This window comes from Manis javanica, chromosome 14, assembly GCF_040802235.1.
Source record: "Manis javanica isolate MJ-LG chromosome 14, MJ_LKY, whole genome shotgun sequence".
Classification (NCBI taxonomy): domain Eukaryota; kingdom Metazoa; phylum Chordata; class Mammalia; order Pholidota; family Manidae; genus Manis; species Manis javanica.
The window spans coordinates 58,539,688-58,567,023 of NC_133169.1; the positions used below are offsets into that span (position 1 = coordinate 58,539,688).

Below are 27,336 nucleotides of genomic sequence, written 5' to 3' on the forward strand. Positions count from 1 at the left end.
CTGGCTGGAAGATGAGGACTTTTTCCTTTCAATCTTAGAGTCATTTTTGCTTTCTGTTTTACAGTCGTTCTTCTCACTTGCTAAAGAGGCACCATCAAAACTGGATTTTGACCTGAAGAAAGAGAATCCAGGGAGTCCTAAGGTGAATTTTAAGGTGAATTTTTTATGTGACTCTTTAATTGTGTTGTGATAAATCTTGATTATTATGCCATCTCACAGGAAAACCTGACATTCATTTTTCTCTTTTGACATCAATAGCCACTCATAATATTCTAAGAGCATTTTACATAGCATAGTGTTGTACGAGACCAGGATGGTTTTGGGAGGCTGTCACTGCAAACTGCAGAAATGATAACTCATAGACAGGAGCAATTATCAGTCCAACTGTGAAAATAATTATATCATTTTGAAACATTTTAAGCAGTATACAGAGGCGCACTGGAGGCAAATTTTTAAACAAAACTGCAGCTATAGCTCCATTAAAGAATACTTTAATGTTTCAGAATTCTATTAATATTTATCAAGTGTTAATTGCATGGGGCATTGCATTAAATGTCTTGGGGCACACAAGACAGTCTATATCCTTAAGGAGCCTGCGTGTGCACCAAACATCTTTTTAAAAAGGCAGTAGGTGATTTAGGACCAAAACAAAAACATATCACAGGTGTTAGGAGGAGGTCTGTAGAGAGAGGAGAGAAAGTCCAACAGGCAGTAGGAGGAGATCAACAGGACGATGTGCACTTAATGCCCTGGGTCTAACAGGGTGAGCAGGCAGTGGGTATGAGGAAAAGAAAAACAAAACACCCCGGAGTGGGAAAATACAGAAGTGAAATCAGGATAAGAAAGAACATGTTTGGAAGTCAAGTCTTCCTTTGTTTTCACAAGGGCAGAGTTCATGGCTTCAGGATCTCTTTCTAAGATGACTCTAGCTCTGGCTGTCCACTTGAGTGGATGTGTGAATTTGTATGTATCTTCAATGCTATAGTGAACGGTCATTTCCAAGTGGAACGCATGTGTGACCCTTCAACAACGTGGGTTTGAACTCTGTGGTCTACTTATACATGGATGTTTTCCCCAATCAATATATTAGAGAAATTTTTGGAGACGTGACAATTTGAAAAACTCCCAGATGAACTGTGTAGCCTAGAAATATTGGATGAATTAAGAAAAAGTCAGATATGTCATGAATATATGTACATACTAGTCTATCATTTATTGCCACAGTATCAACTGTAGGCTAATTAGTAGTTAGGTTTCGAGGGCTTTGAAAATTATACATGGATTTTGTCCGTGTCCCTGACCCCTGCATTGTTCAAGGGTCAATCATATATGACAAAGTTTTATGATACAATTATGTAGTTTTTTTTAATTGGGGAAAAATGGCACATGAAATCCATGATTCCATATAGAATTCCTTAGAAGGAGGCTCAGTTAAAAACAGTATTTGGTTCAAAGCAGACTAAGAAATCTTCAGTAATTTGGGTGGTATTATGAGGGACAGAAATTACCAAAATGAGAAACTTTATAGACTGTTTTCCTCAGATGTGAAAAGATGGCCTATGTGAGGGCCTAGGCCCCTGCTGGCCCTAACAGTTTGGGTCTGTGACGCTGAAACCACAGGGGAAATACCTCTCATCAATTCAGGTACACAGATTTGATTTCAGCTGCCAGCCATGGAACCTATTCGCAGATATAAATTTCTTTAGAATTCTAGGGATCAGTTCTTTTGAAATTCTGAGTAAGCATTTATACTTGAAAATAAAATCATTTTACAAGTCTCAAATTACCTATTACTTATTCGATCTGCTAAATCGATTCAAATGAACAAGTGTTAATAGAACTGCCAAGACAACAATCAGACCTCTTGAAGAACTACGGACTGTAAGTAAGAGTGGCAGGTGGGGCAGCTGTGCCTTGATGATTTCAAGAGCCACAAGCAGAAGGGACCCATATGCACAGTACTGGCCTCTGTGCTGGGGGCGGGAAGGGTGCTAATTTACAAAGTATTGATTTCTTTGCGTCTTCTTTACTGTGTGACTCTCACTTTCTCCAGCTGACTATGAGCAGGACCAGGAGCTCAGTGCAAAATTACAATGTGGCACCCCTTATTAAAAAATTAAGAATTTCCAGATAGCCAGACCACAGCATTAAACCAGGCCTGGGGATCTTGGCAACTACAGAATCACACACCCATGAAGTCTAACAAGCATGCCCTGACGGTGGGTGTATTATTCTCATCTGAAGCCTGGGGAAGGCAGAGTAGAACCAGCGGTGTTCTCGTGCCTGCTGCAGCCAGTCAAGAGTGGTGAAAGACAAGAAACAACGTGTTTTGTGCCTTTGGGAAGAGACTCACTCATTTGGTGATAGAGGCAGGGTGCTCTGACGGGAAGTAGTTATTGAAAGAATGGTTAAAAGGGAGATGTGTTAAAACAGGCACACAGAACAGATGGACAGATAATTGGGAGTGACAGAAAAGAAAAATCTGGGGAAGAGTGAAGACTTACACTTGGTCCTGAGTGAAGGGACCCAGGATGAAGGGGAGAATTGGGAGTTATTTGATCACCCTTTAGCAGAGGGCAAAAGATACAGAAGGCAGCAGTATATAATACTGAATCTATGCTAATACTAGTACCAAATAATAGTTCAAACAGTGATGGAGAGTAATCACTCCACATTTACCTGTAACTGGCTACTGGCTTAACTGTTATCTGTTAAGGGCCAAGAAGCAACTTCCTATTTCTTCCTCCCTGTGAGAGCAAGCACCTAGTTGGTGCCTCTGAGAATGATGGGGACCATTGCCCCACATCTCAGAATTGCCTGTCCCCTCCCAGCCTCACAACCAAGCTGACCATGGCTCCCAGCACCAGCCCCAGGAGGCAGGTGCGTGCCCCACTCCCCATGATGGGCACACCCTGCATGGGGATCCCGGGTAGGGTTCCCCGCAGCTCTTTTTCATGGCTGCCAGGAAAGTGAGATGGCACATGTTGCCCTCCAGACTGGGTGGGCCTCACCAGCAGCCTGGCCAGCCTTTCCAGGTGCCTTATAAATCTATGCCCCAGAGGGAGCCCCCCCCTGGCTTTATCAGCTAGCCAAACCAGCTCTAAAGAGGGCAGGTATTATGCAGAAGGCCAGGGCAGGAAGGAGAGAAGGTGCTGCTGGAAAGAGCTGGCACCGGGACGTCCAGGAAAAGCACCCCATTTCCTTCTCAGGCTGGCATTTGCCAATCCTCACTCTTCTAACAACCCCGAAAACCAAACACCACCACCACCTCCTCCCAGCAACTGCCCCTCCCTAGAAGGCCCATGAGAACAGCGTCAAGGGGAGGACTCACCACAGGGAAATGATTCTCTTCTGGTCTGGGGACTCAGCCTCACTGGACGGGGCAGGGGACTGCACTGTCGGTGACCGGCAGGCCTTCTTTTTCTCCTCCACGCCATTCTCAGCCTCTGAGCTGGAGAGGAGAGAAAACCACTTCACCTTAGACATCCGGAGGTGGGGGCTGGGTAGAAAAACGATGACGTGACCTTGCTTCCTGGGGGTGGAATGATCTTCAGTCCCCACAACAGGCTGAGGTCAATGTGGACAGTGGGGCCCTTTCCGAGTCTCCATTCTAACGCCTCTCAGCTGGTGCCCCAGGGCCGTGGCTCCAGGCCATGCCTACTTCAGCAGGTACTCGTCCAACTGACTCTGCAGGGACTTGTTGGCTCCCAGGTCTGTGCCCCAGGCCCTGCACTGCCCAGCTCGGCCCTCCTGGTTGCATGCTGCAAATCACCTGCAGGCTGGGAGGGCCTCGCACACGTGCTCTGATGGCCAGGTGTGAGCCTTCCGGCTGGGAACCCCCACCGGCCTTTGTTTGCACTTCTCTCAGGTCACTTACTGCCCTCTCTTGTAGTTATACAGGTCCTGTTTTGCATTGTTATCTTAACCAAGCACTTCTTCAAGCAGTGGACAGATTCCAATCCACGCAATGACCAGGCTAGGTGGGAAATATTACCCCCATCTTTCAGGTAGGAGAATCGGAGGCTCTCAGATATTGAGTATCTTGTTTAAGTTCACAGAACTTGTATCTGCCTGAGGTGGGATTCAACTCCGATCTGGCCATCTGGGAGACCTCTGTGTACACACCCACTCTCCCAGTCTCTCTCTGTCCTGCCCCATCCATCCATCTTATTAGCTCTTCAGTGTGAGAGCTCCAGGGTGGGCTGAGAATCTTACTGATTTTTATACTGCACAGGGTCTATGTACGTGCTGTTATATAATCATGGTGAGTAGGTTTTTGGAAAACTAGGTCTGACCTTGGTAAAAGGCAGTAGAGGGGTAAGTAAGTCAAGTCAAGCTGGTTTGCATAATGAAACCACTCATCAATGGAGGTTGACCCAGTGTGGTGGACACAGAAGTGAGCTTTCTCAGAATAAGGAACAGGGGAAACCATTTCTAATGTGGAAGGAGGAGAGGAAGGAACATGGGAAATGGGAAAAGATGGTCCTAGACATGGAGCCAGCCTGCACAGCATGTGACTCACAAAAGATCGTTCTGAGAATGTGAGAGTCTATGGTGGCTGAGTGTAAAGAAGATGTATTAAGATAGCATTGCTATGACACTGTGGCTCATTTTAATACTTATCTAGCACCCACTTGGTATTTTCACCTGCAAATGGCCCACAGACAGGAAATGCTGTTGGTCAGCTGTAGTGACGTGGTTGCCTGCTGACCACGTTGAATAGCATCTGAAAAGTCAAGCCCAACTAGGGGACCGACTGTCGGGTCAAAATCAAGACCATGTATATCTGACAAGGTATCCAATTAATAATCCCTGTGCATGGTTGATGCTTTGTAGTGAGCATTTTTCTTTTCCTAAGTAGATGAATGTTCAAGGACAGAGGCCCAGCCTTCTCCTTCAATTCTCAAAAGGTCTGAAAGCACTTATGTATGTGAGAAGGGCTCAGTGCATAGCTCAACTGTACATGGAAGGCCCTGAAATATTAATAGAAAAATGCTGTTTTGGTTTAAATAGAGGATTTTATTTAAATTTATCATCAAGTTGAGCTTATAGACTCAAAGAATTTTAGAACCGTTAAGGAGCCTTAGAGCATGTCTCTGCCTTTTCTCTCCACCCTCAAGACAAACACATTGGTCCTATTCTTCAGAAGCATCAGACAGAAATCCACTTGAGAGTCCCTCTTTCAGTGTGTGTGGAACTTTAATAAGCCCTCTCAGCATTCATTCAAACATGTACTGAATTTTGTACAGGGTCAGATAATGACGCAGAGGCAGAGCCCTCACTGCGCTGCCTGGCACCTCTGTGTGCTTAGGAAGAGCCACTCCCGCTAAGCAGCACTCATAAAAAGGTGCCCCTCTGCATGCAGCCCTCCTGATACGCAGCCTGGCAGAGATAAGGTGCTTTTGCTGTGGGCGCAAAAGCCCGGACCACAGTCTGGAGAAGCAGAGCTTGGCTGGATTTCAGCCCCTCCTGGCCAGGCTGTGTGCAGGGTACTAAGTGCTTCTCCACAGATGGTGGTTCTGTTCCAAGGCCCCTAGCTTAGCCCTGAGTAGATGCAGTGCATGCCTCTGTAGCAACACACCTAAGCCGTGTCTTCTAATGACAGTACATTCAAGTCATTGCACCTAAAAATGGCTTCTTTCTAGACAGTGTCCACACTTTTCTGTACCCAGATGCTTGGTCTCCAGCGCCAGTTCTCCCCTTGAAGGCGCTTCCCCTGGGTATGGGGGTGCGGAGGCACACGTTCTGCAAAGCCTTCCAACCCAGTAGGCTCGGCTCTGCTGCTGTCCCCTTTATCACTCACTAGGCCCCCACTCAATTAATGCCTTGTACTGTTAACTTTTTTCTTCTAATGTCTTACTTCTCTAGCTACTAGACTAAGCTCCTTAAAAGCAGGGAGCTTCTATTTTTTTCCCACAGCCCTCAGCTCAGCATTACACTCACTGTGGTCGTTTATGCATTGACTGATGTGGGACTAAGTCTGTACTGTTTCCAGGAGGAAGTGAAATTCACTTATGGGCCTATTCTATTTCAGAGTTTTATTTATTTAGATAGCTACAGAAGCTCAAGCAAGTTAATTCCTAACACAGGAGCGATTATTCCCAGCAAGTCCTTCACCTCTAAGGTCTTGCCAGCAGTTTACTGAGACTGTAGAATCCAAACAGCAGACCTGGCCTGTGTTGGAGGGAACAGTGTGGGAGGGGAAAGGGGGCTTCCTCAAGACCCCTCAGTAACTTGAGAGCAGCCACAGAGAAGCTGGGCTCTGGCTGACAAGGGAGATAAAACTAATAGGTCTCATTTAAATCATGAAAATAAATCATGTTTTTCTTTTTTTTTTTTAAACAAGAGGCCAGGGTCCTTTCAAGGACGCTGACTAAAACAGTCAACTAACAAAACAAAACAAACCCCAATCCTCCTCTTTAAACAAATGTTTACTGAAAGGGTCAGTAAAGACAGGCAGGATGCTCTGAGCTGGGTGGGTGAAATAGATAGGTGAGTGACAGTTTTAAGTATCCATAGGAGCAGCAGACGATGCTGGAAACACGGATCAACCCTCACTTGGCCACGGCCATGTCATTTCTTCCTTCATCTCCAGCCCAGTTTAAGCATCAGTTATGGTCTCTGAAAGCTTTTCAGTGGGAATTTCTGAGCAGGGAGACACAGTCATGCTTAGGTTAGCCAAGCCGGACTGTACCTCTTAGGGGACAGCATTTTCCTTACTGACTGAGGAGCTCTGGTTTCAGTAAGTCACTGCCACACACTGTTACACAATCTATAACTAAAAAACAGGTTGGACCATCAATAGTGTGGTGCTTGTCAATTCTTAGGCCTTGTTAGAGTGATAACCTGACATGGATTTCACAATTCTTCATTACTGAATTCTTACACGGGGTTAATTATCATTCCTCCCGGAGGGAATCTCTCTGAGTGGAAGGTACACTCAGCACCCTTTCCCCTGTCCCATCGATCTTTCAGGCCCTCAGTCGCTCCTGCTCGGAATGCGTTGTCTTCAGCCATCATCACCTGCATGTAGCTACTGGGCAGAATGATAATCAAGGGGCATCTCAGGTGAGCAGTTAAGCTGTATCTCTACAGGTAAATGAAAACAAGTGCCTCTCTGTGGTTCAGGCTAGGAAGCTGTGTTCTTTTCTAATTACAGTTGTAAACCCCTGTGTTGGGCTCTAACATCAAGCTAAAGTAGTCTAAGCTAAGGAATACAAAATATCACTGAACTCTCTTACGGTATGGGTGAGGGTCGTTTTTACGCACTGTCATTAAAAAAAATCCCTGATCACCATTTCCTATACCACAGTCTTGGCCAACAAACCTTTAGAGTGACTTGAAGATATATTTCCCCAGAGGCTCTCCTCAGTGGGATAAGGTCCTAGAAATGGGACTGTCATGATTCAGGCCAGATCTGGGGCAGGGGAGCACTGGAGAAGCCTTGTACTGACACCTAGGGTGCCCCGGGACTGGCCAAGACCTGGGGCCATACAGACCCTTGGTTTTGGCATTCTGCCTGCTTAGTGGCTGTATGGCTTGCTGGCAAAAGTGGCAATATTTGGGAAGCAAAGAGATGGGCTATCGGACAGAGGGAGGCTCTGGGAACGGCTGGGCATCAGCCACAGTACCAAGGGAGACATCACAGTATCCAGAAGAGGAAGCAGAATGTGTGCAGAAGGGGCCGGAGTTGGCGATAGAGACCAGGACCTCTCCAAGACCCTCCGGTTGCAAAATAAATTCAGAATCTCCCCAGCTAGACCTTTTATCAGTCAGGGAGAATAGTCTCTCATTTATAATTCTGATATAGTATATCTTTGTCTAGAAACTTTACATTGCATTTATCTACCTACATTTTCATTTTTGAATAGGTACGAGAAGCACAAATACACAATTCAAAGGTTACAAATGGAATACAAATGTCCTTTCTATCCTTGCGTCACGGTGGCCCTGTTGCTCTCCACAGAGGCTCTTACTGTTCCCAGCCCTACATGTCTTTACAGGGGGTCTGTGTGCATAAGAGTGTGTGCATTTTTTTAAGCACAAACAATAGCATGCTATTCTATGCTTTGCTGTTCTTTTTACTTGCTCTGTCTTGGTACTCTTTCCCCGTCAGTACACATACAGCTTCTCCATCCTTTCTGATCGCATAGACTTCCACTGTAATGGATGAATTATCATTTAACCAGTTCCTCATTGATGGACATTTAGCTGGATTGCAGTCTTACTACACACAGCAGTGCAACAGAGGTCCGAGTATATTTATTATATGTGTGAACATATCCATAGGATAATTTCCTAGAATCTGAGCTGCTGTGTCAAAACATACATAATTAAAAAAATTTATACTTATTGCCAAATTGCCCTTGTTAGAGGTTTTGTGACCCATGCCCACCATATACAGCAGTGTTTACACATTCTTGCTAGTGAAGGGTTAAATTAAAAAAAAAAAAGATTCAAAGTACCTAGTAGAGTACCTGGGGCATAAATAACAATAATTTTAAAGATGACCAGTGTTAAAACTTTTTGATCTTTGCAAAATGTGAGAGGTTAAAAAAAAATCCCACTATAGTTTTTACATTTCTCTTCTAATGAGTAAGGATAAACGCATTTTCAAATATTTTAGAGTGTTTTTTTTTTAATGTTCTAGGAAATCAGCTACTTACACAGTCATTTTGCCAATTTTTCTAATGGGCTGTAGGTTGAAACATTTAGGGAAAGTGGTTCTTATAACTGCATCACTGATTCTTGGCAATATTTGAAAAGTGACTTTTTAAATAAGTAATCTTAAGAATTTGAAGAGTTATTATTGTTAGGGGGTCAGCATAATGTGAAAATAAAACATAATAACAACTTTATTTGCCTTGGTAGGCTTACCGACAGATAGAAAAAAAGGAATACCAAAAAAACCACCATTTTTTGGTTTCAGCAGAACCTTTAATAAAACCTTACAGGCTTCCACTTCAATATGGAAAACAGGAGCACAAATGTTTGCCTCTCCCTTCTGAGGCCTGTTAACACGAGCATTTATAGAAGAAGTAATAATCCTGCTTATCATAATGCAGGGAAACTATCAGAGGAGTGGTTTCCCCAAATTTCTGGAAAATGGATAGTAGAAAGTACAGTATGAACTCACGCAGTGAAGTAGAGGAAGCTGTAGATCAGAATATGGGCATTGATGGAAGATAAGAGAACAGGGCGTCTGTTTGTCAGAGGTCAGTAAGGTACCATAGGAAGAGGATATAAGAGATGATGAATACATGATTCAATTCAAGGTGCATACGTGTGTGTGTGTGTGTGTGTGTGTGAGAATCCTCTGGACCCCTCTCTTTGCTCCCAGCCTCCAGCTCAGACCCAAATGGCAGGCAGACACACCTTGCTCATGAGGGAAAAACACACAAAATAAAACAACTTAGGTGCAGAAAACCAGGGTACCTGGCATGAGGGATGGAGCCCCGGAGGAAACCCCTTTTCATCCTTCTATTCCGAACATGGTAGTCCCCAGCTAAGTGCCAACTGCTTCTCCATGTTCCTCCGAAGATCCCAGGACAGGTGCTTGAGTCCCCATTCTCTTTCTTCCCCCTTGTTCTTCATTCTTAAATATGAAATGATGACAAAGGATTGCCAGACCCTTGAAGAAAAGCTGAAGTCTTAAAGAAAAGACCAATCTAAACCAACAAGAAAGTAAAACCCTTAGGAAACTGACTTTTAGAAGAAAACTTAAGCAAACAAGAAAATCAAAACCCCAAAACCTTCTTAATATCTTCCAAGAGGAGAAAGGCCCAGAACACAGTATTTCACAATATTGTAGAAAAGGAGACTTTCCTTGACTCCTCAGTTTCCAGAGTCCCAACTCCTAACAGCCCACAAGGCACTTTGTGACCTGCCCTGCACCCCATGATCTCACTGGCCCCCTCACCCTCTCCACTGCAGGCACACTCCAAGCTTGCACGAGAAAGCCCGTGCACTGGCTGTTTCCTCTGCCTGGCATGCTGTGCCCTCATATAGTCACATGGCATTCCACCTCCTCTCCTTCCAGTCTTTATTCAGATGTCACCTCAATGAGACCATATATTTAACCAAAGGGTTGAACGATAACATCAAGATACAGAAATTCAAAAAGAGAAAACTGGGATGGAAAAACAAGACACATTTAACCCAGACTCTTCTGTATCAAATGAATAGGACTTCTAAATAGAAAAGTTATTTTTAAGAAAAACATGAGCAGAAGGGTAAATGAGGGGTGGAGTTTACTTTTACTCATTTCTTCTAAAAAGGGGACAAATCAAATTGATTTAATGAAGATGTAGGTTGATGTATTATTTAAAGAGATAAATGCAAGAAAATAGGAATTAGATATGCCTATTAAAATTAGGAGTAGCTCAACTGTATTTCAATTTTAAAAATGTATAAAATTAAAAAATAAAATTGGGAGTAAGAACAGGTAGGCAGGGAGTTCATGTGAGTTGACGTATGTTCCATCAAAACAAGAAGTTGAGAGGTAACATTTAAATTTAATAAGTAAGAGCAGGATACATACATTTTTAAAGATAATGAAGTAACCATTACAACTAAAATTAGGTGCAGTTAAAAGAAGCTACCGGGGAGGCATATGGAGAAAGGGAGAGGTGTGATTGAGTTTATTATAAATTTTAATGTGCTATATTATTTTGATAAACATTTAAAAACATTCTAACCTTGTAGAGAAGACATAAAATACAACGCAGATCATAAAAATAGTGGATTTACTGTCTTCAAATTCCTACTCTGTGTAGAACATAATGCCAGATGCTATGCTCTCAAGGGATTGAGCCTTAATGGGAATTAAATTAGTGGGTGAATACAGCATACTGTAGGTTCTAAGGGATGTTTGCCATAAACATAGCACCTTAGGAATTCAGAAATCTGACTGTAAAGAGGAGAATTCAGGGAAGTTTTGTGGAGGAAATAAACAGGACACTGTATGGGGGTGGGACAATATGTCTTTTCTAATTTAGACACATAATAAAACTGACAGAAATACATTTCGGCACAAGAAAACATAAGTGTAAACTAAATTTCTCTTTGTCGTATAAAACAATAAAAATATTGTTGGAAATCCTCTGGTTGGAAAAAATCGAAACCTTCCATTATTACACTGTGGTCATCTGTGCCACCTCTCTGCCCAAAGAGACTTTATATTTGTGCAAATTTATTGGGGAAGGATTGCCATTTGAGCTGAGTACATAGATACCAAAAGGGCATGAAAAATACAAGGAAAGGCAGAGGCAACAATGTGCAGACAAGGAAGAGCCACACACGCACAAGGAGATGGAGCAGTTTTTTTTTTCTGGATAACGGGCAGCAGAAAGCAGGTTGTTGTGAAGTTTGACTCCAAAAGAGGGAGGGCAGCTTTTAGACTTCCTTTGGTGGCCACTGGGGATTAATGCAAGTTTTTTAAACAGAAAGAATGAAATGATGAGGAATTACATGCCCACCTTTGCCCACACATACATCATGGGCCTAATGAGATACATGCATCTGGAGGATTGTGCTCGTATCAGTGTACAAGAGCATGTGTGTGTGTGTGTGTAGGCCACAGGCGGAGGGGGGTTGTCTGAAGGCAAGAAGCAGACTGTGTTAGAGAGATAATCCAGAGATAATACAAGGACAAGTACAGACAGCAGGCAAAGAGAAGCGTCCACGATAAACCCCAGGCTTACCTGGGGAAGAAGATAGCATTGCCACCAACGGTTACAGGGAACATAGGAAGAAATGTAGCTTGGTGGAAGGAATTGGTTTTGGTGGAAGTCTGGTTTTGCAAACCCAGTTTTAGGGGTAGTAGACATATGTTAGCAGGTGGAAAGCTGTACCTAAAAAACCAAAAGAGCTCCAAATAACAACAAAAAGAGTGCCTGACTTTGCTGAGGAAGGACTCTGCCAATTGGGAACTGTTTCTCTTGAATCCCAAGCATGTGGCTGTAGCAAAGAATAAAACCTACCACTCGGCTGCAGTGTGAGGGCTGGAGTGACAGCTTAGCCCGGCCACCACCGGGCCCAGCATGCCTCTCTAAGCTGGTCTCGCATGGCTTCCCCCTGTTCTCTCTAAAATGAACAAGTCATTGTCCCATGAACAAGCATGTGAGTCACTCTCACCTTTATATTTTCTCCTAATTCTGTTTTTCTATATCACAAAGCCTAAAGCAACTCATGTAAGTCCAAAAAGCATGTAATTGTCAGGATTCTGTTCTGAAGGGACAGAATCCCAGCTCCAAATAGCTTTATTATTATTTTTTTAAAAACAACCCACAAGGGCTTTGTCACTGCCTTAAGATGAAGTCAACAGTAGAGAATGGCTGCAGCTGCAAACAGTTTCCCATCCACCTCTGGAGCACAAAGCAGCGATCCCCAGGATCTCCCTCTCCAAGTCTTCTGGGACATCAATGCCCGATTCTCCCTGAGACCCCGCCTCCATTATGTCACCCCACTGCTCCAGAATCGACAATGGCTTTCTACTGAGCATCAGAACGCGGCATCTGGATATGGGCCAAGACACTCCAGAGTTTCACGGTCTCCTGCTCTTCAAAAGAACTCTCTGTTTCAGCCATGTTGGTCCTCCCACCAAGGCCTCGCTTGCCCTACGTTCTGTCCTCCCTCTGTGCGGTGGCTCTTGGTCCTTCTAGACTGGGCCATCCTCTCTGCTCCTCTGTTCCTTCCTAACTGCCCACAGCTATCCACTGTTCCACGCAGGCATACCCAATTCTATGCCCTTAGGATAGAATCCCATCTCTTTACTTCCAATGTCTGAATATAAGAAACCATGCAATTAATATTTGTTGACTGGACAACTTCATGTCTACTTGTAGTTCAGGCTAATAATCAGCATTTAAAAAGAGCTTGCTTAGGGTTCAGTTTTCTCTCAAAACCTACATAGTAAACTCCTTCCCACTTGTGATCTAAAAGATCTCCTGGAAGAGGTTGTGCTGATGGTGGAAAAGGGGAGAAAAAGGCTGTCATTCCACTTTCTCTTTTTCTGAATCCGTGCCGTGTGCAAACTTGTTTTTCAAACGGATCATTTAGTTAGATGAGCAACAGTTTGAAACCATATGGAAACTTGAACAGACTTTCTTCATTGTTAGAAGAAACACTTATAAGCAAAATCATAATCAAGCTAAATGAACTCTCAGCAGTGTTATTTTGAGGCCAAGCACAATTGGAAAACAACAAAAGAAAATGACAAGAAAATGCATCAAGGAGGCAGCAATTGACTTTCCCAATTTTCAGGAAAGGAAGATCAATGCTGGTGATAGTGAGTTCCTTTTAGTTATTGACACCCTCAGGGTCTAAACAGTGTTTTGTTTGTTGTATTGCTCCGTGCTAAAATTTCTTAAAAAATGTATTCAATATGTCTCCTTCAAACTAGAATATAATTCTCTCAAGATCGGGGTCTTTCAATATCTTTTGTATTTTTACCTCCAGTCCTTTTTAGAAGTTGTTCTTCCACCAGCAATTGTTCAGTGTCAGGATAAGTCATTTTTCCTATGCCTCAGATATATTAGAAGACATCTTCCTTAATTAAGGCTCTTGGCCTAAAGGATGTGTTTGGGAAAGAGATTTTAAAAGGAGAATGGGAAGCTTACTGAAACAGAAAGATAGAATGCAAAAGAATAGGGGCATGAAATCCAGGAAAAAATATTTAGAGAAAGCACAGTAGTAACAAATCTTTAGCTATTATGGCAAATATTCAGGATATCATCAATATCATGAAAAGTATCTCAGGTGTTTTAGAGATAACTATAAATTAAAATTTAGGTTATAGAGAGCAATTGGGTCACTGAGAATATTTCTTTGGGAGGTAATATAGAAAAAGAATGTGCCATGTGATAAGTCAAAATAGCTAAATTCACTGGTCAAGCACACCTGTTGCCCAGAGCAGGAACCCTAGAATTTAAGGATAATCAAGTTCTTTCACTTAGCTTTGGGTAGGGTCACAACCTGACCTGCCCTGAATGTGACTGGGGAGCTCTTGCTCTGAGGGGTGCCTCCTCCCTGTCCCCTTGCTCTCCCACCATCTGCTGCTCAGCCTGGAAGAATTCCTCTAAATCACATCTCCCTGACATGACTGTCTTCTAATGCTCATCTCTCGGCAGGCACGCATTCTCTCACGAGTATCGTCTTCATAAAGGGCCCCCCAGTCCTCTCATGAGCTGATTCTGACACTGAAGTGTCTTATCCTGACTTATCCTGACACTGAACGATTGCTGGTGGAAGAACAACTTCTAAAAAGGACTGGAGGTAAAAATACAAAAGATATTGAAAGACCCCGACCCTGAGCGAATTATATTCTAGTTTGAAGGAGACATATTGAATACATTTTTAAAGAAATTTTAGCATCCTGAACGTGGTAAGGAAGAAGGAAAAAGCAAACATCTAAGGACTGTCCCTGTTCTCAAAAGATTTATGGTTGAAATGAGGAGATTCAACACATAAGACACGAAAAACCCACTGTCAGAACAACCCATTGAAACCCAGAATAAAAAATGTTCACAGCCCTACTTTGGATTTTTCAGAAGTCAGTGGGGAATCCATCAGAGAATGTCATTGTGAGACCCCATTTTAAAGGAACAGAGGACCAAGGATAGCACAAAATTGGCAGGATGGTAACTCTAAGCAAAAGTCAGAACGTCAGGGCATCCAAAGGAGAGAGGACAGGGACGAGCAAGAGGCCTGTGTGTGAGGAGTGCCAAAGAGAAGGTGTCCGGGGTACAGAACCTGAGAGGGGAGCAGAAAACCACGGCACCGCCCAGCACAGGCACGTACCCCCAGGTGGAGGGAAATGGGTGCCACTGAGCAATGGAGGTCTGAGTTCATGAGAGGATTGGGGGGCCCTTTATGAAGACGATACTCGTGAGAGAATGCGTGCCTGCCGAGAGATGAGCACTAGAAGACAGTCATGTCAGGGAGATGTGATTTAGAGGAATTCTTCCAGGCTGAGCAGCAGATGGAGGGAGAGCAAGGGGACAGGGAGGAGGCGCCCCTCAGAGCAAGAGCTCCCCAGTCACATTCAGGGGCAGGACACTCCTTTATGTTATTACAAACTCCTCTTGAATTTCATTTCTCTTGTTACCATACATATGATAATAACTTTTATTCAGAGAGAGAGAGAGAAGAGAGGAGGGAGGGACCATACCAGAAATACATGTATTTAATCAGAAGGGAATATTTTACCTATTAATAGCACAGTAATATTTAAGGTTAAAAAAAACACAATGAAACACAGCGCAGGCGCTTTAGAAGCTGCCTTGGGAAGAGAGAAGTGTTTACTCTTGTTCTGTGGACCACCGACCCCGTACCCAGGGAGACAGCTGCGGTTCTGTGGCTCTCCGCTGCTGGAGGAGGAGCTGGGAGCTGAAGCGTCAGACAAAGGAGCTGCCTTCCGCCACCCTGGCTGTCATGTGGTGACTACTTTCCTGCCTCTTATACTCTTCAGTTCCTGGAACTCTGTCTCTCTGTTTCTATGTAGGAGTAAAAAAAAAAAAAATAACAGAACATCGAAGCCAGATGGCTAAAGACTAAGATCCTGGCCATTTGCAGCAGTGTTAAAAGTTGCCACAAGAGTCCAAAATAGCATCAGCGAGCACTTCAGAAACCTGTCTTTCGTTTGTTTCTCTGGACCCACACTCGGCAGTGCTGGTTCCTCACGTCCTGTGCATGGGTCTCATGGTTCAGAACTGCATGTGCATGAGGACAACTCAGGGTGTTCACTGGGCTGTACCACAGAGAGGTCCCAGAAGTCAGCTTCAGACCTCTGCCACCATCACCCGCCGTGATGAAAACAGGCACAGACGTTACGGATGTCATTAACACACAAGGAAGTTCTCTTTGCTTAATGGCTATTATTAGTAAAACTCAGGATTCCTTTTTAATGAAAAATAAATGGGACACAACTTCTAGAGAAGAAAAGCACTGTCACTTTAAAAAAAAGGAATCCTGTATGCTTGAGAAAACAGTTTTCTGTAAAAGGTTTTGGTGTTTTAACCAGAACACTTCGAAACTAGATACACTAACTCAAGGAAACAACAGTTCATGCTATCTTACGACAAAAAATAATGAAGAGTACATTTTAGTCCAAGTTGTAAGGTTCAAAAGTGTTAATGTAATCTACTTATGAAAGTAAACCTAGTAACTGTCTCTTAGCTGTATTTGGTTCTCACTAGAATCTGTCCCTTTGTTTTGTACATGTATGTTTCAAAGATACAGATTTGATATTTAGATCATAATACATAATATATGTTTCATAATATTTATATATCATATGATATGTATGGGTATTATATGACAAATATTATATGTATCAAAATATGAAACAACTGTAGAACTAATAGGTCCTCACTGCTGTTGGAAAGAAATGTTTATCCCCATATTTTACAGACAATTGCATGAGACAGAGGAATCAGATTTAATGTAATTTATACATGACAATTAGCACCTCTCTGAAGGAAATAAGCAGTTAAGTCTGAATAGATTTTAATAATAAGTCTTACATCCTTATTTCCTCTCTTTAATTTCTCCCACCACAATAGGTGTTTTCTCTTCACATGCTGAAAATACATTGCTTTGGAAAACACCTTTTCTCTGCCCCTTCCGTCTACCTTGCCACGCCTTCCTGTGGGATTTTCCAGACGGCTTTACCTCTGCATTGCTGTTCCCGAAGAGCATTCACACCCACAGCACGGTACCACACCGGCCCTCATGCCAACCTGATCAGGCAAGTGTGTGAGACAGGTGTTACCCGTGTTTCACAAATGAGGAAACGAGGCCGAGAGCCTCGAGGGGCCACGTGACGCTCTGGGTGGCTGCAGCCTCCGTTGCTCTGAGCCTGCCTGCCTTTCTTCCACCAAACCCAGCCAGACACAAACACTGCGTTTTACCTCCTTACGATTTTCTTGTTAGGCCCCCTCCTGTTCGCCTCCAGTTCTCTTGGTTTAGGCGGGATCCTGAGTGTCTCCTGTCTGCACTCCTTCCTCCTCCTATCTCACGCCTCCTCCCGTCAATATGGAAAAATCACTTTGCCCAGTGATCTTTGAAAAGCCCAAATATATTATAATATTCATACCATCTCCCCACCCCACTTAAAGTCCTTTAGGCTCTCTGCTGCCTACAGCATAAAGTTGACGATGAGAACAGGAGGCCTTCTGCGATCAGGAACCTCCCTCACTGGCTACTGACCTCCTGCCCTGTTTCCCCGAGCCCTTGGCTGGGGCTGTGGGGGCAAGCACTGCCCGCCTTCCCAGATTTAGCTCTGGCCAGGGGTCTCCTCCTACAGGAAGGCTTCTCCAAACCCCTCTGTGCCTGAGGACTGACCCTCTGTTTTTTAATGTTCCTCCCCAGTACCCTGGAAGGTATGACTGCCATGGCAGCTGTATGTTTTCAAGTGATGTTTGTTTTAAACTTAATGAATAGACTACTGTTTTCTTGTCTCTTCCCGTTTTACACCATAAATCCCTGGAGGGCAGGGTCCATGTCATACCAGTCTCTGTATCCCAAGGGAGGTGGGTGCTCCCCTCATTTCCAGTAAGAACTTTGTGCTTCTCCCACCAGCACTAGAGGTCATTCTGATTTTTAGTTGCAAGCCTTTTCTGGCTACACCAGACAGTATAAATAGCAACAGGAGGGCATGTACTTCACTTGGAAATCCTGGACTTGGGAAGACTGGCACGAGAAAGGCCTCGGAGGCTTAATGCTGAGGGTTGGATCGTGTTCTGGCAAGCTCAGACTAAACTAGTCAGGGGCAGGTTTAGGGAGGCCATGGCCCACCCTCCCAACTTTTCAGACCACGATCCAACTGAAATCAATCCTGCAAAGGCTGTGGGTAAAGAAACATTTCTATGAGGAAACGAGGCCACTTTACCGTTTCTTCCCATGGAACTGTGTGAAAGGTAGCACAGTTTACTCAGCCACAGGAACTCATTGTTACTGCTGGGAGGGGCCGCCACATTTTATTGGCTTTGCTTTTATAAGAGTTTAAAGGGCAGTGCTTAGATAATATCACATATTCCCAGAAACTGGAAGAAAACAGGATTGGTTTTCTTCATTTACACCTCTAAAATGGAACAGCTCACGATTGGTGGCTTCCTACGCACGGCAGCCCAATGCCTGGTTTCTGGGAGAGGCATCTTCATGAGGGATGTTTATTGTATCTCAGTGTCCTCATAAGGGCCTGGCTTCCTCGCCTCCGCCAGGTCCTCCCTCCCACGGCATGTGTTATAGAGCTGTACTGCACACAGCTGCTCTCCATCACATCGAACTTGAATTTAGAAAACACATATATTTTTTTTTCATTTAAAAAAATTCTGGATAAAGGAGCTTAGGGAAGGGTATGCATTTTCTATTTGACCAATGAAGCTAGATGGTATTGACAACAGGAATTGTGACAATATTTGAAGATCAGTCATAGATTTCATTAGAAGAACTCAGACTGGTTTACTTTTTGGGATTAATACTTAATTTACAACTCAGCTGACTGGATAATTAAAGGTAACCACTTATTTTCATAAACGATTAGAAAAATTTCCAACTACTTACTATGAAAATGCTATGACATATACAAAATAGAAGAATGATTATCTGCTTATGGCCAGTTTATTTCCTCCAAGTCTCTGCCCACTCCTCCCACCTCCTGTTTATTTGGGAGCAAATCCCCACCTTACCTTTGCATCTATAACTATTGCAGCACATAGTTCTGGAAGATTAAAAAAAAAGATAATCACAATACCAAATCGAAAAAAGATGAACAGTTATAATTCATTGAAAAAATAAGTGAGATCTAGCTATTCTTGAGGGAAGGTATTAGCATTATGCATTATTATTGAAGATTGGCAGGGCATGCCACCCCAAAAGATGCCATTTTGATACGTTGATTATTTTGAGCTATAGACCCTTGAAGAACAGCAAATGCAGGGAGAAGCTCCCTCTGAACTCCCTTCATCTGTCCTTAAGACAGAGCCGTTTAAGGAACTCAGCTGTCCTAAGTCTCCTCCCAGGAGGGAGGAATGACTCTTATCACTGGAGAGGGGACTAGAAGCCCACATCACACCCAGACAAACTTGGTCACAAAACAACCTACCTATCTAATTCTTCTAAGGGCTTATTCATCTTTCCTAAAAATCATTTACTGTCCCCTGAGAGGCCTTCCTCCTTGCTCCCCTTTCCCTACTAAGCATTTACTCCCAAATTTTAAAGCCATCTGGGAGTTACCATTCTTCCCTGCGTATTTCCCACATGTACATGAGGTATACAGGTGAATTAACTTCTGTTTTTCTCTGGTTAACCTGTCTTTTATCACAGGAGTCTCAGTTATGAACTCTCAGAAAGGTAGAGGGCAACTTATTTCTCCTCTCCAGTGTTGAGGGTTGGAGTGGACTGAAGCATCTCTAGGCACATTGTTAGGTATTCTGAGTGTCCAGGACGGGCCTTGGGAAGTTCACGTTCCCTGCATTAGTCCACCTGGCTTGGCAATGGGAGGGACCCCCTTTGGTATCTTGGGGACTGAGCTGCTCTGGCTACTCTGGGGAGAGGAAGACACAGAAATGACACTCCCTAATCTCAACATCTGGGCTACATGGGGTTTTCCTGGGGATGAAGGAAAATAGATGGGCAACCACACAGTTCAACAATAAGCTAGTTGTACTTGGAACAATGTACCTAGCCTACACATGAGCTCCCATGACTCTGGGTGGGAGGCTGGGCCCACACCTGTATCCTGCCTAAGCCTCACCCTGTGGCTGCTCCACTCTGCTACCTCCCCTCTACCCCATCACCCAAGGGCCAGTCTAGAGAGAAACCTGAGCAGGAGGTGAGGCTGCAGCTCAGCCACCCATTTCTTCTGGCCCTTCAATACTGTGCGTCACCAGGCGTTTGGGCTATGCCCCCACTCGGGATTGTCTGGGCTTCCCCACAGGCCTGCCTGTTACTGAGAATCTGCAGGGAAAGTGACAATTCTGTACCCACCTCAAAAGCAAGCAGTATGTGGGTTTGAAATAGATAGGGGATCCTAGGTGCAAAGATCAGCTCTTTCACAGGCATTAGATTCTCAGAACTTATCAATCATAAACATGCCACAAATGCTACCTACGCCCTTATCTTTGCAAGAGGTTCCTGCCACTTCCTAGGACAGAATCCTATAGAATTCCATTTATGACAAACAGCTTTTATATAAGAATCATTCCCACCCTTTCCTGGAAGGGCTTCAGTGGCCAAACAGACAGATTATCATAGGAAGAACACTGAGAAACAGCTTTTCTAAGCTGGAAAGCCAGCTTGTTTTTAAGGCACTTACATGCATGGTATGATTTGCTTGATAGTGGGAGATAATGGTAAAGGCCCTATTTTGTGGTGTCCCCGAATCCCCTTACCACCACCGTTGTGTGCCCCCGGAGCCGCCACCCTGTGCGCCACCTATAGTTCTTTGGAATAATCTTTGAAAAGGTAAGTCAGGGCTGGGGAGAGGCAGTGTCGGAAGGCATCTCTTACTCTTGTGGACATAATGACAAGAATGCATTAAATCACTGATGGCGTCTTTCCACTGCACCTGAGAGAAAGCCGGTTTTTAAAGCCGGTTTTACGGAATGGAGACAGCAAAGGCACTGTCTGTGCAGGGAAGCCATCAACTGCGTCATCACATCCCAGGAGACAGCAGTAGACGACTGGGTGAAAGGTCCTCACTGGAGACAGACTGAGAGGGTGTAGGCGGGCCCTGCAGCCTTGAGGTTTTGCCTGGAGGGCTTTTCTCTGAACTAATTATTGGGACCCTGGCTTAGTACACAAACACACAGACCAAAACAATACTTAACCAAAACTAGGCCCAAGAAGACAAATAAGGCTGAAGAGCTTTTCTCTCCTCCGTGACAGGTCATTGTCGGGTGCTTGAACCATATGGTTTCTGTTAAGATCAGTCTATGAACTCCATGAATTACTGGTTCTCACAGTGGGGCTTAAGGACCTTTTATGTAGAACCACCTGGGGGTTGGCGGGGGGCAGGGGGGGGGGGATTAAGCAGGAGGCTCACAGGAAAATCTGTAAGTTTCATAATGCATACATTTGAATACACTTTGGAAAATGCTTTTTAAATAGAGTTTTGAGTGAGTTTGTTTGAAAATTATGACTGATAAAAATATTCAGGTATAGAAGGTGGCTGAAGATGAGATCAGGAGTTAACTGGTGAGATGTGAAAAATTTAAATCCCATAGAGTGAGATATATCAGACAAGCCACAAGTCTATTGTATAGATTTAGCTTGGATATTCTTACATGCTATTCTTTCAGAAGAATTGCAGAATAATTCTGTCATGTTTTCTTAGGAGAGTCATTGAGATTTTGTCTGCTGCACGGAACATAAAGTTAAGGAACACAGTTTCTTTATAGTTTTAAGTTTTCCTTTTTAAAGAAGGTAAACCTCTTTATTTAAGTTGTCGCCTTTAGTAGGTGTATTGTTTTAAGTCCTCTTACATTTGTTTCTGGGTATTTTATATTTTTTGTTGCTTATCTGGACTTTTCCCTGCAAGTTATTGTTTTAATTTGCTATTGTTGGTAAAATGGTAATTGCTTTAAAACTTTTTTCTGATAATCAGTCAACTTAATTGTATCTTGTTTCTTGAGTTTAAAAAATAAAATCAATTTTCACGTATACTTGGCCTACGGAAAGTCAGCCCTCTGTGGGTTACTACTCTTGACCTAGCTGCATTTAATGTTCCGTACTACCTTCATCCTCTAACCTACTAATCATTTTCCTTTTTCCTTTTCTGGAGACTTTTGACATCTGGATCCTTCAGTGTCCATGTGGATGGCCTCCAGTCACGTGGCATTAACTCCAATGACCTTTAATTTCACTTCATCTGTCACAGTTGATGCCTCGCTTGATCATTGCTCAGATTGCTCCACACAGAAATCCTGTGTCCATAGAACACCTCTAACCTCCCATCCTCTGCCTGGAATCTGTCCTTCCAATTCCCACCCCGTCACTCCCACCACATGCTTTTCGGCATAGAGACACATAACAATCCTTGATATTTCCATGTTCTCCTAGTCCTATAAAATCTTGTTGTTCAAGAGTTTTAATAGCCCTTAATCTCCATGCCCACCCCCTGCCACAAGGTTAGGGGTGGGACTGAAAGCTCCCATCCTCTTACCACTTATGCTTTCTGGTGCCCAGCCCCACCCTGAGGCTCTCTAGTGGCCCTATCCTAAGTCACCTCATCAGTATAAATTGAGGTGTGATTTATGGGGCTCATTGTGAAAAACACAAGACATGCCTTGATATCACTCAGGAAATTCCATGTTGGAGCTCTGTGCCATGAACTGGAGACAAAGGCCTAATATATTTCTTGTTGTATAAAAGACAAGGACCTCTCCCAATCTTGACTTTTATAAAAGAGAACTCATCGTTTTAATACCCCAAATCTTCTTTTCCTTCTGTGTTCTATGGCTTAACTAATGGCATGACAATCCATGCAGCCTTTCTAGAGAGAGAAACTAAGAATAACTAACCTTGACTTCCTTCCTGTATTCATCCAGTCCATCACCAGGTCCTTCCGTTTTATCCCCTTGACATTTCTCCAACCTAGTCTCCCCATATTCTTCTTACTGAAACAGTCTCACTTGGATCGTTTCACAGCTGGCTAATCCCTGCTTTCTGTTTTGTTCTCTAAAAAATCTATCTTAAGCCTCGTTACTAGAGTCAATTCTGAAACACTAAAACCTGACTGTAATTCATCCCTGGCAAGCCCTTTGGTGGCTCCCATGTCTCAGAGGTCAGTCTGAGCACCTCATGGCACCACCTGCCGTGGTGACCTTCCTCCCATCTACTGCTCCTATCACATCTATTGGCACTCATTATGATACATTTCACATTCTAGAAATATTAGTTCTTCATAGTCAGCAGGCTGTTTTGCAGCATTGTGTCTTTGTTTGGGCTATCCTTTCCAGATAGGATGACCAACCTTTCTCCCTCTTTTTTTTTGGAGCGGGGGAAGGGGTAAGATGGGTGGCTTACTCCTATTCCAAAACTTAGGTAGCATCATTTCCTCCAAGAAGTCTTTACTCCATCCCCACACTAGGCCTTTCTTATCCACTATTCTCTTTAAAATGCTCGTATATATTCTTACTTATCATGGTAGGTAGAAATTCATATTTACTGTTACATTAAGATATGGCTCAAATTATAGAGAAACCTGTTCTAATGCCCTTGAGGGCAGGATCCACATCTAATACATCCCAATATCCTTAACCACATAGCACTATGAAACTGAATAAAATCGAGTCATTTAAAATGGAGATAGAGGCCAGGTGGGGAGCTCTCCCATGCCACCACTCTGTCACACCTCTCTGTGGACCCAGCAGGAAGAAGCCTACTTCACTACCCCAGCAGGAGGAGGGAAGATTTTCTTCTTGCTCAGGAACAGCCCAGCCAGTGAGAGGCTGTCACAGCTCAGCCAGAGAAAAGCCACTTCCCTCCAAACCCCCAGTTTCCTCAATGGGCTTTTGTTTATAACAGCCCCTCCCAACACCCCGATTTCCACTCCTCTCCTTGGTTTTCCGGACTTGCCTGTGGCTTTTGCTGTAGCTTGCTTGTCCCAAACTGCAATTCCCCTATTATTTCTAAATAAACCCATTTTGCTGATAAAATAAACTGGCTGTTTTACTCCAAAGGTGAACAGTATGATACCTATCAATAGTAGGTCCTCAAAAAATGTGTGTTAAATTCAACTATGGATGTAAAGAAAGTACTTTAATGATAATGAAGTGCTTTAAAAATGCTGTAATGCTTACTAAGTTTAAGTGGGAAACTAGTATCCCTGATTTCAGTTCTGCAGAAAAGGGCTTCTTAATCTTAAACTGTACTCTATATTCAAGTGCAAAATATGATTATTTTGAGATGTGATGTATGTAGCAGAGTAACTTGCAATTCTACTGATCAAGTGAGTTTGGTTCCGATTTGTGTTTATGGGTTTTATACTCAATTACCTGAACAGATGTCGCTACTATGGCTGGTTCAGAACGCATTGTAACCTGTCTGTTACAGCCAAAGGGCAAAGCAGGATTGTATGAATGCAACGTGAATGAACATTGAGATACATCTAGTAATGCGTAAGAGGACAGTTTAGGTATGTTGCTGTGGCAGTCCTGCCTTGACCAGGTATAAGTTTTCCTAGGGAAAGAAAATAAATAAATAAGTAAAAGAGGCCTAACCACATGAGAAAGCAAGGATTCTATTCATATTCAAAAAACTTCCTCAGTTTGTTCTCTGATAGAGTTCTTTACACAAAGGCTACAGAAAAGTGCAGAGAAGTAGGGCAGTTTCTTTAAAGACTCGTACCCCAGCCTGAAAGGGCTCTAATGAATCAGGTCAGCTGGCACACTTTCTGTACAGAGAAGGACACAAGACCAGAGAGAACACTCCCCCGAAGTTTCAAAGAAGTCAGTGGTACAGCCAGAGCTGGACATGAAGGAGGAGAACAAAGTGCAGAAGAGAATTCCAGATGGGGACCCCACGTCCATCCCAGTCCTGGCCCGAGCCCGTCTAGCCACAGGACACCCCTAAGTGTTCATCCAAAACATGAATGTGAGCTTTCAACTATCCTATCCTTGTTCTTCCTTCTGCTGAGAATAATTTTCTTCCTCCAGCAGAGGCCAAATTCTTTCCCACAAACCTCACTTCAAACATCACTGCTTAGCTCACCTCAAGAAAAACAAACTGCTTACATCTCTGTTCCTACCAGCAGTTAATAACTACGGTGGAATTCTTATCACATGGAATTAATGTGTCTTATCACATGGAATTAGTGTGTGCGCACACGCACCCCAGTCTCCCCTCTCTAGATTGGGAGCTTCTAAAGGACCTTGTATGCATCTCATTTAACCTTGCATTCCCAGCGCCAAGTAAGCGACAGGTAAATGCTTGTTGAATGCCATTGGATTGGAGAAGAGTGGAGATGTGTCCCATAAAAGTTATGGAACAGTATAGTATTACAATCAGATCTCAGATAAAAGTGCTATGCTAATATAAATCCATTCTGACCAAAAGTCAAGGACATGGAAGGGGAAAATATACTTTTCCTGAAGTAGGCTCTGGGACTTACCAGGTAGTAGGCCAATCAGCCCAGATATTAGCTAGCAGATTAGACACAAATGGACTGGTTCATAGCTATCATGTGGGAGAGTCAGGAGTAAGGCCTTGCATACAGTGAAAAAGGCCCATGTGGTGGAAAACTATGAAATGGGAATGGGACCTGAAAAAACATGATTTATGTACAAATTCCAAGAATGTTTAATGAGATAGAAGTACAAGAAGATTCTGACAGCTAAACCTGCACTTCATTGTCTAAACTTGTGGACACTTTTTCAAAAATCTTTCTCATACATAGGGTATACTCTTAAAGAAGAAAAACACGTTATTGCATCCTCAAAGTATTGTTTTATGCTTTTGATATACCCAGCACCTTCCTGGGTATATTATAAACACTGAAAAATGATTTTAGGACTGAATAATAGCATTTTACTGTTTTCATAATGAGGCTACAAAGTAATAAACCTAAATTTGTAAGTGTAGAAATCGGCTTGTAAATACCAGAAAGTCAGTCTTACTATTTTTATAGTCATATCTTGTTTGTGGATCCAAAGTGATCCTATTCATAGAGTGGTTTAAAGGTATTTAAATTATTGTTATCCACCTTATTCACCAAATTTGGCTTTGGACTGTTCCCCAACATTGAATTCATTCTCAAGAAGGATTTGTCAAGGATTTGCCAACCTTATGACTATTCAAAGAATGGGCTCCAGGCTGTGAAAGTAACTCCACAAGAATTTCTAAAAGATGTGCGATTGCAAGATTTTTGTTCAAAGTTCTTGGGTTCCTTTGGTTACTGCTTTTAAAGAGACAACATTTGCATGGGTTTTAAACAAAGCAGCCACTGCACTTTGCAGAAACACTCTGTACTTGTGCAAAGAAGAACCCAAGTGTAGTTTTTAACAGTTGGAATCTATGAGTGAAAGTGTAAAGCTGCACCTCAAACAGTAATGTTCCCCGTGGCCGGGTCTGAGCAGAGATGAACACAGAAGGACCCTGAGAGGTACCTGTGTCTGGCAGTACACAGAGGAAGTGCCAGTGCCCAGATGCCACCGGCAGAGGCTCTCTCTCCCCTGTGCTTCACAGAACCGTGAAATGGAAATGAGCCTTAGTTTTACAGTTGAGAAAAAGTTAAGAGATCTGCTCAGTGATGCTCGGACACTCATGGGAGGCATCGTGCCTTCTGCATCTTTGCTTTTCGTTGAGCTGGTGAGGTTGTGTAAGTCCTGATTTCAGGAGGCTGGTTCAGGTTGGACCGTCTGCATTTGGATTCTGGCCCCAGCACTTCAACGGCTGTTAGGACCTTGCCCAAGTCACTGGATCTCTGTTATGTATCAAATGTGATGATAACTGTACCTCTGTCATTGCACGTATATTCAGTGGCTGGTGCATAAGAAGGATGTTACCTCATCTCATCGAAGCTTTGATATATTTTCTGGAGCTATCTCATTTCTTCTCTGAAAGATGAGCAAATCTCAAGACAAACTACCCCTTTCCTCTACTATGTTTTCCCCGGGGGCAGAGGCCTTATCTTCACCTCGGTGATCACCGTGACACTCACCGTGAGCCCCACACACAGAACTACCGGGTACATGTCGGGAACACGAGGAAATGTCTTTGGCCAGCTGTTAACGGCTGCCTTTCTCCCAGCTCATATGCCATTGATTATTCTCTCATCTCAGATTCAGAGGAGAGGCCTGACATTTTGTGATTTTAGAATTTGAATTCAGAAAAGGTGCAGTGATTCTTTGTGAAGTTCTCAGAAAAGATTCTGACCAAATCAAGAGCAAGTATAATAAATCTACCTACTTCATGTCAAAATGAGTCCGACTTTGTATATTGTGGAACTTTATTATCATGCAAGGAAGGGAGAGACGCAGGGAAAGAAATCTATTCTTGACGGTTCAGAGGCTCTCAGAGGACTACGTTTTATGTTATATAACACAACTAGCATAATAGGTAAGTTGTTAGGATCAAATAAGGGGCTATTTTCCAGGGAATTACAGAAACAGGACAATGATAATAAAACGTGTCATAATCAATCAGTTTTTCATCACTTTTGACCTTCAGCAACTCAATTCACAATACATCTTTTACAGGACTACATACTAGGAGCTTCAAACTGATTTGTAGGATTACAAGATAACTGTTGGCAGATAACAGCCCTTGATTAGTAGAAGACGCACAAATTAGCACACTTCTGAGGTTCTTCCCAGTTTTTAACTCACTGCACAG

At 43.2% G+C, this 27,336-nt stretch overlaps 1 protein-coding gene and 1 long non-coding RNA gene across 8 annotated transcripts in view; one reads left to right on the plus strand and one right to left on the minus strand.

Moving 5' to 3' along the window:
* GRAMD2B (GRAM domain containing 2B) overlaps window positions 1-27,336 on the minus strand; it is a 90,926-nt gene that overhangs the window by 19,739 nt on the left and 43,851 nt on the right. For 4 of the 6 annotated variants that reach the window (XM_037005219.2, XM_037005220.2, XM_017673997.3 and 1 more), the window contains exons 2-3: window positions 3,332-3,451; window positions 1-112 (exon numbers count right to left, since the gene is read on the minus strand). In XM_037005219.2, the coding sequence (XP_036861114.1) occupies window positions 1-112; window positions 3,332-3,451 (232 nt within the window). Of the gene's footprint in view, window positions 113-3,331; window positions 3,452-9,435; window positions 9,596-13,452; window positions 13,569-27,336 lie in introns of all 6 variants that reach the window. The other 2 variants (XM_037005222.2, XM_017673998.3) reach the window with 2 other exon arrangements.
* LOC140846260 (uncharacterized) lies at window positions 58-27,112 on the plus strand. 2 transcript variants are annotated; one of them, XR_012125280.1, is made up of 3 exons: window positions 58-154; window positions 6,976-7,068; window positions 16,563-27,112. It is a non-coding gene; the product is annotated as an uncharacterized lncRNA (long non-coding RNA). The 2 variants fall into 2 exon arrangements; XR_012125281.1 differs by having other exon boundaries at window positions 65-142.